We start from the raw sequence: 12,669 nt of genomic DNA, 5'->3' as shown, positions 1-12,669 counted from the left end.
AGTGCTCTACAAAACAGCAGCTGGAAGCAAAATATTTACTGAAAGTTACATATTTAATTCCAAATACTGTTCACATGTTTAAAAATATATTCTTAAGTTATCTATTATAAAATCAGTTGGTTTACTACAGCTGGGGTATTCATGGGGGTCTTTGGACCTTCATTTAGCTGAAACTATGGCTGGTCTTGACTTCCAGGTATTCCTTTACCTATTTTTAATGTTGTCAAAGACATAAAAGCCTTTTGTAAAGGGAATGAGTTGTGCAGCGGTGGGATTAGAGGGAAATTGAACTGGGCAAGAATAGCAGAAGCATAAGAGACAAAAAATGAGAGAAGCAATTTGAAAAAAGGGAAGGAGGTTCTTGTGATGGTATTAAGAATGCCATGCAGCCATTGTGTCAGTCCAGCTTGACTGCAGAGTTTGAGAATGCTTTTTGTTTTAGTCATTCTCTATGGATGTACCAAATATTTCTGTTTTGGCCAACCTGGTCGGGTGCCTCAATATGTAGGAGGAAGGAGTGAGCAGAAATGCTTGAGCTTCCAGGATTGTAACTAAGCTGGCAATAGCAGAGCTGTTTTAGGAAAAGAGACGGGGAGCTTTGGGATCTTGTTAGGATCTTGTGCCAGTGTTGAGGCTAAAGCTTCCTTCCTTCTCTGCAGCAGCCCATAACTCTGAAGATTAACTCATGACAGAAAGCTTTTAAACCCAATGCAGTTATAGTATAAATGTGTCTGGAATGTTACAACCTGTTTCTGTGTTGGATGGAAATTTTATTTTTGTAAGACAGAATTTTCATTTTAAAATCACTTTGAACATTTGGCTTATTTATTGCTTTCTTTATTTCCACATTAGCCACAATCCCCACCCCTAACCCCTACTAGTTTATACACATCCAGTACTCCTAATGGGTCCCAGTATCCCATATTCTCCATTGAACCAGTGCATTATTGCATGAGTGACATAAAAACAGGGAAGCCCAGAATTCCTTCTTTCAGAAGCCTCAAAAGAGGGGTAAGTTTGATAACAAGTTGAAATGCATGATGGGCTATGAGCAGTGTGTTTGTGATGTGGCTTTTCTAATGCTCTTCACCCTCATTATAAGGCTTACTTAGTTAAAAGTAACATGTCAGCCATAAGGTCAGTTTTAGGATACTTTGTTTCATACTATTCAGAAGTTACCAACAGATTAAAAAGAAATTAAAATTGAAATATTCTTTATCACACTTGAAATGCTCATGCCTAAAAAAAGGTGTTATAAAGAGGGTGCTCAGCATGTGTTTGATTTTCATTGTTGTTCACATTCACAAATGTTTTCCTACCATCATGTACCATATATTTTCAGTAATTGATCATTGGATATACGGTTACCACAAAAATCATCTGACAGATCCAATGTCTTATTTGCTGACTTTGAAAATAGTAGAAGTTGATTACGAGACACTGAACTAAGAAGGAAGAATTTAATTCCTTTTGTACATTAAATGCTATAGCTTATGGTGATGGCAGATTTTGAAATACTGATTTTTAAAAAAAAAATTACAGCATTAATGTGTTTTCTGATTAATTAGTTGCTCTTGTTTGTCCTAGTTTCTTTTGGGTAGAATTATTGAAAAAAATTACTACCAAATGCCACAGAGACTTATAAATTAATTTACTAATACAGTAGTATATTCTGCAAATAGAATTTGTCTGGAAGCCAGTAGAAGGGAAATATGAAGTGGTTTCCTAGCAACATTTATGCTGCTAGTGATAAGTGTACTGTTACTTTCCTGTTATGCCAGAAAAGCACAGGCTGCCCAGTTTATGTTGTTTAGTGGGATTTATTCATCCAAATAAGAAGGTAATTGGATGCATTTGGTTGTATATAATTAATAATTTTTTGGTATTTCAAGACAATATGGACTTGCTATCTCATGTGCATCAAGAATGGTTGACTCTTGTTGTCATAATGTGGAGATCAAGGTACAACAATGCAGTAAAGATACAATTCAGAGGCTCCCTTCTTGTCATTGTGAAGCAGAATGAGTTACAGTTAAAACTTTATTTATCTTAAATCATGTTGTGGCATCTAATTTCAGGCCCCCAGATACCTTGGAGAGAGCCTTCCTAGCACTGCCATTTTTTAGAAGTTCCTCTAAGTGTGTGTGGCGTCTCCTTTCCCTTCCAAGTCATTAGATCATAACTGGGTCTGGTTGTGGAGGTAATGCCTCCTCTTCAGTGCACAGGGAGGAGCTGCCTGGATTAGGGAGTTGGTGGAATGGCACAGGCCTTGATTACACTTGGATTCTGTGGATCACTACAAGTATTGACTCCTGCCTCACCAATCATCACCTTGTAGTACCAGTAGTTCTAGAACCTCTTTTGAAGGGAAAGATCATATAACTACTATAGAGTGCTAATGGAAAATGAAGCCATATCTTTATTGATTTTTAAATATATTCTTCATGTTGTAAAGTTGAATTAATAAATTCTTTAAATAATTTAAATTTAATAATTCTTTAACATTAGGAAGCATCACTAGGGTCCTGCAGATCTATACTCACTCCAATGTGCCATAATATTAAAGACTTAATCTCTGTAAAATCTTCAAAAATGAGCATTTAATTTACATATATTCTGAATTTCCTTGCAAGCATTTTAACAAAGACCACATTATTGTATATTTTTAAAGTCTTTTGAACTTAAATGTATACTGGACTAGTAATAGATTTTTTTGAATCTCATTGATCAGTCTTATCTTTATAATATACAATGATTCAATGCTTAATAGTATGTGATGCTGTTTCCCACGTGTTTTGTCCCTGGAAAATTATTTCCAAGTGGTACTGAAATGCAGAAATACTAAACCATAGAATGATAGAAAGGTTTGGTTTGGAAGGAACCTCAAAGATCAACCCTGCCATGGGCAGGGACCCCTTCCACTAGACCAGGCTGCTCAGAGCCCCATCCAGCCTGGCCTTGAACCTACCAGGGATGGGGCATCCACAGCTGCTCTGAGCAACCTGTGCCAGTGCCTCCCCACCCTCTGAATATAGAATTTCTTCCTAACATTCAATCTAAATCTATCTTCTTTCAGTTAAAAAATGTTCCCCTTTGTCCTATGACCATCTGCCCATGTAAGATGCTGCTCAGTTTGCTTCTGCTGAGCTTTATCTGTGAGTTGGCATCCATCAGCCAGTGAAGCATCCTGGTCATTTTATTTAACAGGCCCTGTACAGGATGTCAGTCAAGGTGCTGGAGATCACAGACCCAGTGTCCCTCCACTCTGTGCTTCACACAGTTCATTTTCCTGTCATTTTCCAGAGCAAGAGCAGCAACGAGTAGCTCTAGAGTAGGTATTTACAGAAGGTGTAAGCCAGTGCAGCTGTGTTAGCACTGCTGGTACCTGCTGCTGCTTCTCCTTTGACATATTAACAATTCCAGACAGTGCTAGTGCTTACAGAGGTCTGTGCTTGATGCCACTTGGTACATAAAATATCTGCATTATCAGCAGTGATCTGTAAACCCTAACAGAGTTTTATTGGAAGACTCTTTCTGAAGGGAACAGGAAGTTTGTTGATGTCATTTTGCATCTCTGGACTTCAAGATTCCTACCAAAATACTGTTTGTGAAGGTGCTTTATGTCCCTCATTGCTAGAAATTCTGATGTCATGTATGTACCCCAAGCAGCAGCCTTAAAAATTGCTCAGGGTAAAAGTGAAGTTGAGATACCTGTCTTCTAAGTTGCTTGGTGTTTCTCTGGGAAGGGTTGTCCAAATCCTTAAAAGCATGGTAGAGCTTCAAAATGCTAGGAATGTTAAAGCCAAGATTCAGCTCCTGGCACCCATGTTTTATTTGCTTCTTCTAAGGATAAAGTCTTTACTCTTTAAATGTCTTTATTTTTATCTGGACTAAAACAATTTTAGATAACAACAATGACCCAAATGCTGTTTTCAGAAAGTAAAATTAATTACTTCTGGACTTTAAAAATGTCTGTTTATTCTAGATCTGCTGTGATAGTAGACTAAATACATTGCAAAAGCTACATTTATAAGAGCGAATGCAGTGGATTTTGAGCTATCATTAAAAAAATTTTTGTATATGGCTGATCAGTCCATCATCATCAAATTCTGCTATTTTGTGTAATGTTGGCTGTGTGTGTGTTTCTTTTCCTACAACAGAAGGCTCAGCCCTTTATTCAGAACACTAAAATTCAAAAGTAGTTTAATGAAGTTGTGTGTTAAAATTTTGTAAGTTGAAAGTACCCATTATCACCTAGTATTTTTTAATCAGTAATTCTTAAAGCAATTATTTTATTGTCCTTACAGTAAAATGTATTTTTTATAAATGAAAACTTCAATCCTTAAGTGATTTTTAAAAATACATATTTAGGCATTAGTCACTTTGGTAACTGGTCATTGCATGTGAGTAATTTCCCGTTTCTTTCTGTTTTCAAATGAACTGTGCAGTGGTCGGTGAAGATGGTAAGCCCGTGTGCTGATCTGTCTGCTGTACTTCTGCTGAGATAGCATGAAAATAATCTTCTGAAAGTGTTTCCATATCATAACTGCTTTAAGTCAGGTGCTGAAATACATCTCCAGATTTTCCACTCATATGCACAGTCTTCTTAATCATCCATGCTTTAATGTAAGACTATTAGATTTGTGATCTGGCTGCAACTAAATCTGCAATTTTCGGACTTTAGAGTTGACCAGTATTCACAAGTTGGTCATGATGGAAATACTTGGTGATTTTTCTTAGTTAGGAAAATTGTTTGAGCAGCATAAAATATGTATGGGAAAAGATTATAAAATTGGTGTGATGAAGAAATACTGAATACTACATTCCTTTGAATTTGGAAGAAAAATATGCAGGGGAGGATCTTTATGCTTAGAAATACAGGAAACTGTTATATTAAATAAAATCATGCCTTAATCAATATTGTATTGCAGGGTAAATCAGTAAAAAGTCACAAAAAAGCCCTCTGTTCTTCTGATTAATTTTTAGGATACTCTGGTTTAAACCAACATGTAAGGAAGACTGATAGAGAGGACATGATTGTATTTTTGTTTCTTTGTGGTGTATTCCACTTAGCAGTGTTTTCTTGGGAGACTTTCTGAAGGGAATAGGAAGTTTGTTGGTGTCATTTTTCATCTCTGGACTTAGACACTATATTCTTCTGTATTCTTCTTCCTCCAGAAAGAAAACCCTTGTTTTATTTTGAAAACATATCTTGATTTTCCTTCTTTTACCATATCTCGTATTCCCTTCTTAAAAAGTAATGAGATTGATTTTACAAGTGCAGAAAAGTTGAGAGGGTGAGAAGATCTAAAGCGAGGGTGTTGGAAACTTGGCATCTGAGCCTAAGGCTTGTGTCAAAATCTGAACAGTCAAGTTTCTGTAAACTTCCTTCTTGACAAAAGAAATGCTGGCCAGTTTGGTTTGCCTCCATGGAGGGTAAGTGGGTTTCTTAGGTTAAAACCAACTTCCTTAGGCAAATGGGATCACAAAAACCAAACAAACCAAAAAAAACAACCCAACAAACCAACCCTTTGGTGAGTAAGACATGTACCGTACCTCCTTCCTAACACTGTCAGTGTCTGTCACCCTGACGGGAAGAGTTTTCACAACAAACTTGCAAGATACATTAAAAAAAATCTCTTCCCATGCATTTCATACCCAGGCCCTTCTATCCTGCCTATTATAATCCTGGCACAAGTTCTCAATCAAGTTTGCAGGTTTGGGTTCATAAAACAGGTGGTCTTAAATTGGCTGGTTTATGATTCTTTTTTTAAAGTTTGGGAAGTAAGAGGGGTTTTTTCCCTCCCTGAAGTTTTTGGTTGTTGGTTTTTTGTTTATTATTTTCCTGTAAAAAAAGGTGACTTGGAGTATTTGAGCAAGTTTTGAGTCAAATAAACAAATTTAAGTAATACTTTTGATATTACAAAGGTTTTTTCTGTGCTTTGTGAACCAGTTTTACTTGAGGTAGAATTCATCAGAACTTTGTAAATTTTAATATGTTTTCTAGGATTGCTAAAGTTCTGGAAGAGAACTATAATAGTGCTTTGGAGTGAAGATCCAAAATACAGCATTTTTCTTTTGATACCATCCAAATAACCACAGAACACAGTCCAGAGAAAGAAACAATTTATATATATGTATATATATATTAGATACACATCCTAGATTTTTGTTCTGACTCAAATTATTCTGTCTTTTCTTAATCTTCTTTAAGTGCAGTGGATGTAAGAGGAGGTATACGACTTCAGAAAAATAAAGTCTAGAAATGTTGAGTTACCTCTGTGAGCCAACTGCTACAGAAGGCAGAAAGCACCTTGCCTGAGTGACTCCACTCTGGCAGCAAGAACGTGCATTTACTCTGTGCAGTCTTTTGTAGAGCTGTCTGTCAAGTAGAGTTTTTAAGAAGGTCCATCTGCTTCCAGTGAGCACTGTCCATGTGTGGGTATGTCAGTTCAGCTCCCAGACCTGTGCATGTGGTAGCTTGTTTCATGGGATTTCTGCTTGCAGGGCCCTGCACTAGAAGATTTCAGCCATCTCCCTCCAGAACAAAGACGCAAGAAACTGCAGCAGAGAATTGATGAACTTAACAGAGAGCTACAGAAGGAAACAGACCAAAAGTGAGTGCTTTTTTTGGGGGGTTTTGTCATGGTTCTCTCTCTGGTTTTTTTGACATCCTCTACGTAAGCCAACAGTGCTCAAAAGCTAGGAGACAGGCTATTAATAACCTTTTAAAGTTGATAGTTTGTTGTATGTAGGTTCTGTTAATATTGCTTCCTTCTGCTTTACTGTAATACTCATTTTGATTCTAATACTGCAAAGGGAGCATTGGCTCTAAAATGGTGTTTTAAAAGATGTGTTTGTCAGTTGAGCAAGATAGCTGCAATTTCGTGCTTTAAGAACAGAACATGACCAGTATTTAGGAAATTGTATACAACAAACAGTATGGAAACAGTACTGGGACTGGACAGGTAAGAGTCAACAGCTGGAGTCCTTGTGTGCCTGTGCACAGCACAAGAAAGGAAAGCAGAAGGCTGAGATGACAGAGTTGAGAAGGATTTAGGCATGGTATGAAGACCAGCAGTTCCTTGTTGCTGTGCTTGAGATCTAATCACAGTTCAGGATCTCATACACATTATTTTAGCTTTAATGAATCAATACTGGTATATTAATTATTGTAATGGTTTGTATGTTTTTAGAGATGCCCTCATCAAGATGAAGGATGTTTATGAAAAAAATCCACAGATGGGTGATCCAAGCAGTTTGCAACCAAAATTAACTGAGACTATGAGCAATATGGACCGTCTTCGGATGGAAATACACAAGAATGAGGTTAGATTCTAAAACAGTTTCTTGGAAAATGTAAATGATCGGTACAACTGTACTTTGCCATACAGATTTTAAATATAACACCCAGAAAAACTACTTGATTGAAGAGTAGACATCCTGATACAGTTTTTGTGGGGTGCTGTATTTTCAAGTTTGTTCATCTAGCCAGAATAAAGATGTACATGATTAAAGATATAAACTGTTCAGAAGAATATATTATAATTCACTTATTCTGAAATTCACATGTAATTAAAGATTTTTTCCTCAGGCTAGTATGGAGCATAGGCTCAGCATAAATGATAGTCATGCTTTGTGTGAAATAATTATGAACTTGACATCTGACTGCAATCTCTGTGTGGCTGTGGACTGTCTGCAGTACAATGCATTTGTTCAGTGTGCTGGTTTAGAATCAATTTTTCTTTGACACCAATATTTGCCTTTTTCCCCCAAGGCCTGGCTCTCTGAAGTCGAAGGTAAAGTAGCAGCCAGAAGCGACAGGCGGCACAGCAGCGACATCAACCACCTTGTCACCCAGGGCCGAGAGAGGTCACTATTCTGTCTCCACTGCTTTAGATCCTGTGCTAGAGTCTGTACAGCTCTCTGCAGATTACAGGAGTGATGGCTGTTACTTATCCTCCCCGAGTGGATCAATTTCCTTTCCTTCTAAAGGAAAATCTTAACTGGTTCTGACTTCTAAAGGTCTCTTCTTGCCATTCTGGTAACATATAAAAATAGTCTAATTGAAACACCTGCTCATTAAATAGCAGTGCCTTTTCAACCTGTCTTACTCCATTGCATAAGGCTCACTAGTTTTCCATGTTCTGTGGAGACAGGTATGTCAAATTTATGTTTGTTTCTCAAACAGAATTCAGTGTAAGCTTTTGCTAGAGTTTTTTCAGTAATCACCTGACAGTAATATAAGAACTGCTAACAGGAATTGCAGTACAATATCCATGACCTGCCCTTTCTGTGATGCACGGATGTTGTGAGTTTTGGAGCTAAGAACTGCTCAGAGTCCTCATGCTCCCATCATTGCATTGTAGCCCTGAAGGGAGTTACACGGATGATGCCAACCAGGAGGTTCGTGGCCCACCACAGCAGCACGCTCATCCCAACGAGTTTGATGACGAGTTTGAAGATGATGATCCATTGCCAGCTATAGGACATTGCAAGGCAATATATCCATTTGATGGTAAGGTTAACCACGTGCACTGAGATTGACTGTAAGGCATGGATGATTTGTTACAAAGAAGACAGGTAAAATGATTTAAAGCAAATTACATGTGTGAGTAACTAACTGCCTAAAAGATCAATGAAGGTACTTTATAAATTACTTTAATTCATGAGCAGCACTTGTGCTGTTTTAAGATAAATATTAGCACAGCTATTGGAAAATACTCAGCTTTACAAATTGGGACTGGGTTTTTTTCTGAGTCTGTTTGGCCATATGTTCTCTTGCACAGATTTTTCATGCTTCCTGTTTATATATAATTTGGAAACTATGCCTTGGGAAAAAGATGACTTGAAATTCTGTCTGAACAGTAAGAATTCCTTGCCTCTTGTTCTTCCCAGGTCATAATGAAGGCACCCTAGCAATGAAAGAAGGGGAAATTTTGTACATTATTGAGGAGGACAAAGGAGATGGGTGGACAAGAGCTCGAAGACATAATGGAGAGGAAGGCTATGTGCCAACATCATATATAGATGTAACGCTAGAGAAAAACAGCAAAGGTGCAGTAACCTATATCTAACAGTAAAACTGGCAGCTCTCAGTTGTACATTCCCCAGGGAAAATAGTGGAAAAATTGTAAGTTATACAGACTCATGGAAAGAATTACAGAATCAGAAGTCAGCAATGATCTGTTGTTTCCATGGGGAGTTAGCTGTAGTTCTTTCAGAGATGACCACATTAAATTATGCATCTAACACTGGTCTGTAATTTGACCAATGTCTTCTGCTTTCCTGCTTTACAAAGCACTAAATCCAATTCAGCTATTGAAATGAAAAAGACCAAGAGTCCTGCTTGTTCTGTGGAATTCTTAGTTTTTATAGCGAACTGAAAAAATACTTAAGTTTTAAAGATCTCTAAGATTTACTGTTCCCACTTTTATGACTTAAACTGTATTCTTAAAACAGAGATCTTTTTCCTCTAATAACTAACTGAACTCAGTTACTGAAAATTATTAATTTCCTTCCTTAGCAAATACTTGGCAGCTTTCATTTCTTAAACAGGAAAATGTTTTCTGATTCTGAAAGTTCAACAAAAATACTCAGGAAAAAACATTATGATTAAGAAGGACAGAAAGTCCACTGACCTATCTCCTTCCTTTTCAGTACTTGTAATGTAGAATGTTCTGTATTGGACATGATGTCATTGTTTTAACTCTAGATACCTTGAACAAACAAAAAAAGATCACATGTAATGCTTGATGTCTTACTGGAAACTCTCTGCTCCTGATGAGGGAATGATTTTATATTCTCAATCTGTGCCTGTAAACTAAGTCTTTGAATTGTATTGTGTTTAGTCTGAAGACAGTGTCTTAAATGTACAGTAATTATCCTCATTGTTAAATCACTGAGGACTGGAAGCTGCATTGCACAACTTGATTACTGGAAAAAAAAAAAGCTGATTTTGTATTTCTAATGAGAGTTTGTGGCATTAAGTAGAAGGCTAATGTTTAGCCACTGAGAATGGCCTGTTAGAACTGAGCACGCTTCTCTGTCTTCTAAAGGCCTTCAGTAACTTTGTTCTTTTCTTTTTCCTCTTGGACTGCAGGTTCCTGAAGCGGGTTTCTGAGAAAATGGGCGAGATCTTGAAGGAGGTTACATGCAGCTGCTGGGGGGGTGGGGGTGGGGAGGGGAGGGGTACTAGACTGGGAGGCCCAAGGGACAAGCTAGTTGCATGAATGCATGCAGACATACATTTAGTAGTCACTAACATCTTAGCATCTCCATATATAGGTAAGGATGTACTACAGAATCTTCAATTTGTGCAGGAAAATAGAGTTCCATAACCAGAGCAAAAAGGCTACTGCTCCTAAAATTGCTTTATTTTCATTGTCCTAGGTTGTCCCAGGTGCACAGACTATATTTTAGCTTGTGCACCATTTTAATTTTCTCAAAGATGCTCATTTCCCACTCACTTTTATTGGCAGTCATTTAGAGCCCTGTGTCAGTTATCAGTCTGCCTGTGCCACCTCCATGCTCGCCGTTAACCTCCTCCTGCATGCCTAGGACAGTCAGGCATGTTCTGAGTAACACTTTGCCATCATTGCTCATCTTGTTTTGTAACAAATCATTTTCTTTAAGTATCTTCAGCACTAGAGTTTCATCCCAGTATCCATGTATGCTGCTATAACAATACCACTGCAACCATCATTACATTCCAGATGTTTGGCATAACTGATAAGCGACTGTAAGGTATTTTGTTAATTTGGGGGAATAATGCATCTCAGCTCTAGCCTACAATGCAATCAAGAGAAACTCCTAGAACTGTGGTCCACCTTCAGCCCTTCAGTAACCTGTTGTGAGCACTGACAGCCTGGAGCACAACCAGAGGATTCACCACTGCAAGTTAATGACTGTTTTCAGAAGTCAACCACTTGCCATTCAACTGCTGCCTTAAACTAGAGTGCCTAAATCTGTTGTTTGCCAACACTACCACTTACAGTATCTCACAAAGGGCTTTGTGTCTCAGCTCTTTCACAGTGCTGCAGCTGCTGAGGTAGCCACGGTAGGTGTTTTCTAGAGCTCTACTTTACTGGATCCATGGTGCATCCATGAATTTTATACATTGAAACGTGTATCTCTTCATTTGACTTTAATATTTTTTTAAAAGATTTTTATGGAAACTGTCTTTTAGTTTTTCACTATGACGTTCCAGTTTCAATTACTGCAGTGCTAGTCCATTTCCAGGTGATGCTTCATTGTATGGACCAGGTGACATTTGAGTGAAACTTCGTAATGATCTTTGTGCACTTTTACTTGTAAACAATTGAAATTTGGATATGTTTATACGTGTAAATATAGTTGTCTGCAGTGCCCCTATGGCTTATGTTGTCTTGCCTCCCATTTGTGGTTCTATTAATAAATACATCATATCTGATTGATTAGGGTGATAAGAATTAGACTAGAGATGGTGGGGGGGAGGGACACTTACATCAACACAAGCTTGTCAACCCAGCCACCTGCTGTTTGCAGTGTATTATGGAATAATAATTAAAACATCCTGTTTTTCTGGGGTCTGAAGCAATATGTGGATGCAGCAGTGCTGGATTCTTTTTCATTTCAGTGTTATTAGGAACTGTACTACCAGTAAAACTGAATTTGAGTGACTTGTGTAGAGGTTTATTCCTTTTGTTATGTATACCACTATTACACAGCTTGACCTAGTGTATTATGGGGCCTATTAAACTCTAAAGTTTAGATTTTTGGAGCTTGTATACAGGGTTATTTATATAATAATGTGACATTACTCAATACTGACAAAACTACTTCGGTAGTTTTTTGGGTTTGGGCTTCTTGGGGGGGTTGTTGGGATTGGGGTTTTTTTCCTTGGTTTTTTTTTTTTTCTTTTTTAAAATTTAGTACTTTTTTATTTTGGAGAAAACTCAGTGATCCTTGTGGGTCCCTTCCAACCCAGCATATTCTGTGATTCTGTAGTTCTGTGAAGAGGAAGAAATGTGATCTGTGTATTTTCTGGTTAAGGGCCTGTGTCTGCCTGGCTAACAGCCTTGGAGGTCAGTAATAACACTTCCTGGTAAAAGACTAAATGTTCTTTTCACACTACTGTTTGTTTTTCTGAAACCAGGATTTGCTTCCTTTGGAGGCAGGTTGCTTTCAAGAGGGATAGTGCAACTTGTATGAGGGTTATTAAACATAGGAAAAAGCATTTGTACTTGCACAGCTTATAAATCACTTAGTCTAAAATTCTGAACGTGAGTTGTCTTAAAGAATCAATCAGACATTTTCCAGTGATTTTTTAATCCTTTTTTGTGCACATGTTGATTTCCTAAATGTTAAATGCTTTGTTTAAAAATAGTGTTCTCTGTTGAGAATATTTTCATGGAATAAAAAAATCTTTTCATGGTCTAAGTAATTAGCTTCCCCTTTTGTCTTCTGTTAAGATTGACAGGCACATGTTCAGTATGAGGTCTGTAAAGTCTTGTTCTGGAGGTCAAAACCTCTGCTGTGATTGTGATTGTAGCTAGGAGGAACAGATCTGGTGCTGGTTTTGTTGTCATCCTACTCCAATACTCCAGTGCTGTAAGAACCAGGCTTACTGGACCAAGCACATGCAGCTATGACTTAAATATTTGTACAGCATCTCAGGACAACCCTTTG

The 12,669-nt window shown here is 37.7% G+C and overlaps 1 protein-coding gene across 4 annotated transcripts in view; it reads left to right on the top strand.

Annotated features, from left to right (window-relative positions):
* Nucleotides 1–12,424, top strand: part of FNBP1L (formin binding protein 1 like) — a 52,762-nt gene extending 40,338 nt beyond the window's left edge. The window contains exons 10-17 of one of the 4 annotated variants that reach the window (XM_054638016.2): nt 853–1,011; nt 4,449–4,463; nt 6,508–6,617; nt 7,197–7,329; nt 7,778–7,872; nt 8,370–8,518; nt 8,899–9,057; nt 10,103–12,424. In XM_054638016.2, the coding sequence (XP_054493991.1) occupies nt 853–1,011; nt 4,449–4,463; nt 6,508–6,617; nt 7,197–7,329; nt 7,778–7,872; nt 8,370–8,518; nt 8,899–9,057; nt 10,103–10,110 (828 nt within the window). In that variant the 3' untranslated portion in view covers nt 10,111–12,424. Of the gene's footprint in view, nt 1–852; nt 1,012–4,448; nt 4,464–6,507; nt 6,618–7,196; nt 7,330–7,777; nt 7,873–8,369; nt 8,519–8,898; nt 9,237–10,102 lie in introns of those variants that run through there. The other 3 variants (XM_054638015.2, XM_077182247.1, XM_054638017.2) reach the window with 3 other exon arrangements.
* The last annotated feature ends 245 nt before the right edge of the window (nt 12,425–12,669 follow it).

This window comes from Agelaius phoeniceus, chromosome 8 (assembly GCF_051311805.1).
Source record: "Agelaius phoeniceus isolate bAgePho1 chromosome 8, bAgePho1.hap1, whole genome shotgun sequence".
Lineage (NCBI taxonomy): Eukaryota > Metazoa > Chordata > Aves > Passeriformes > Icteridae > Agelaius > Agelaius phoeniceus.
The sequence above is the reverse complement of the archived record's forward strand: the minus strand, read 5'-3'. Positions and strand labels throughout refer to the sequence as shown.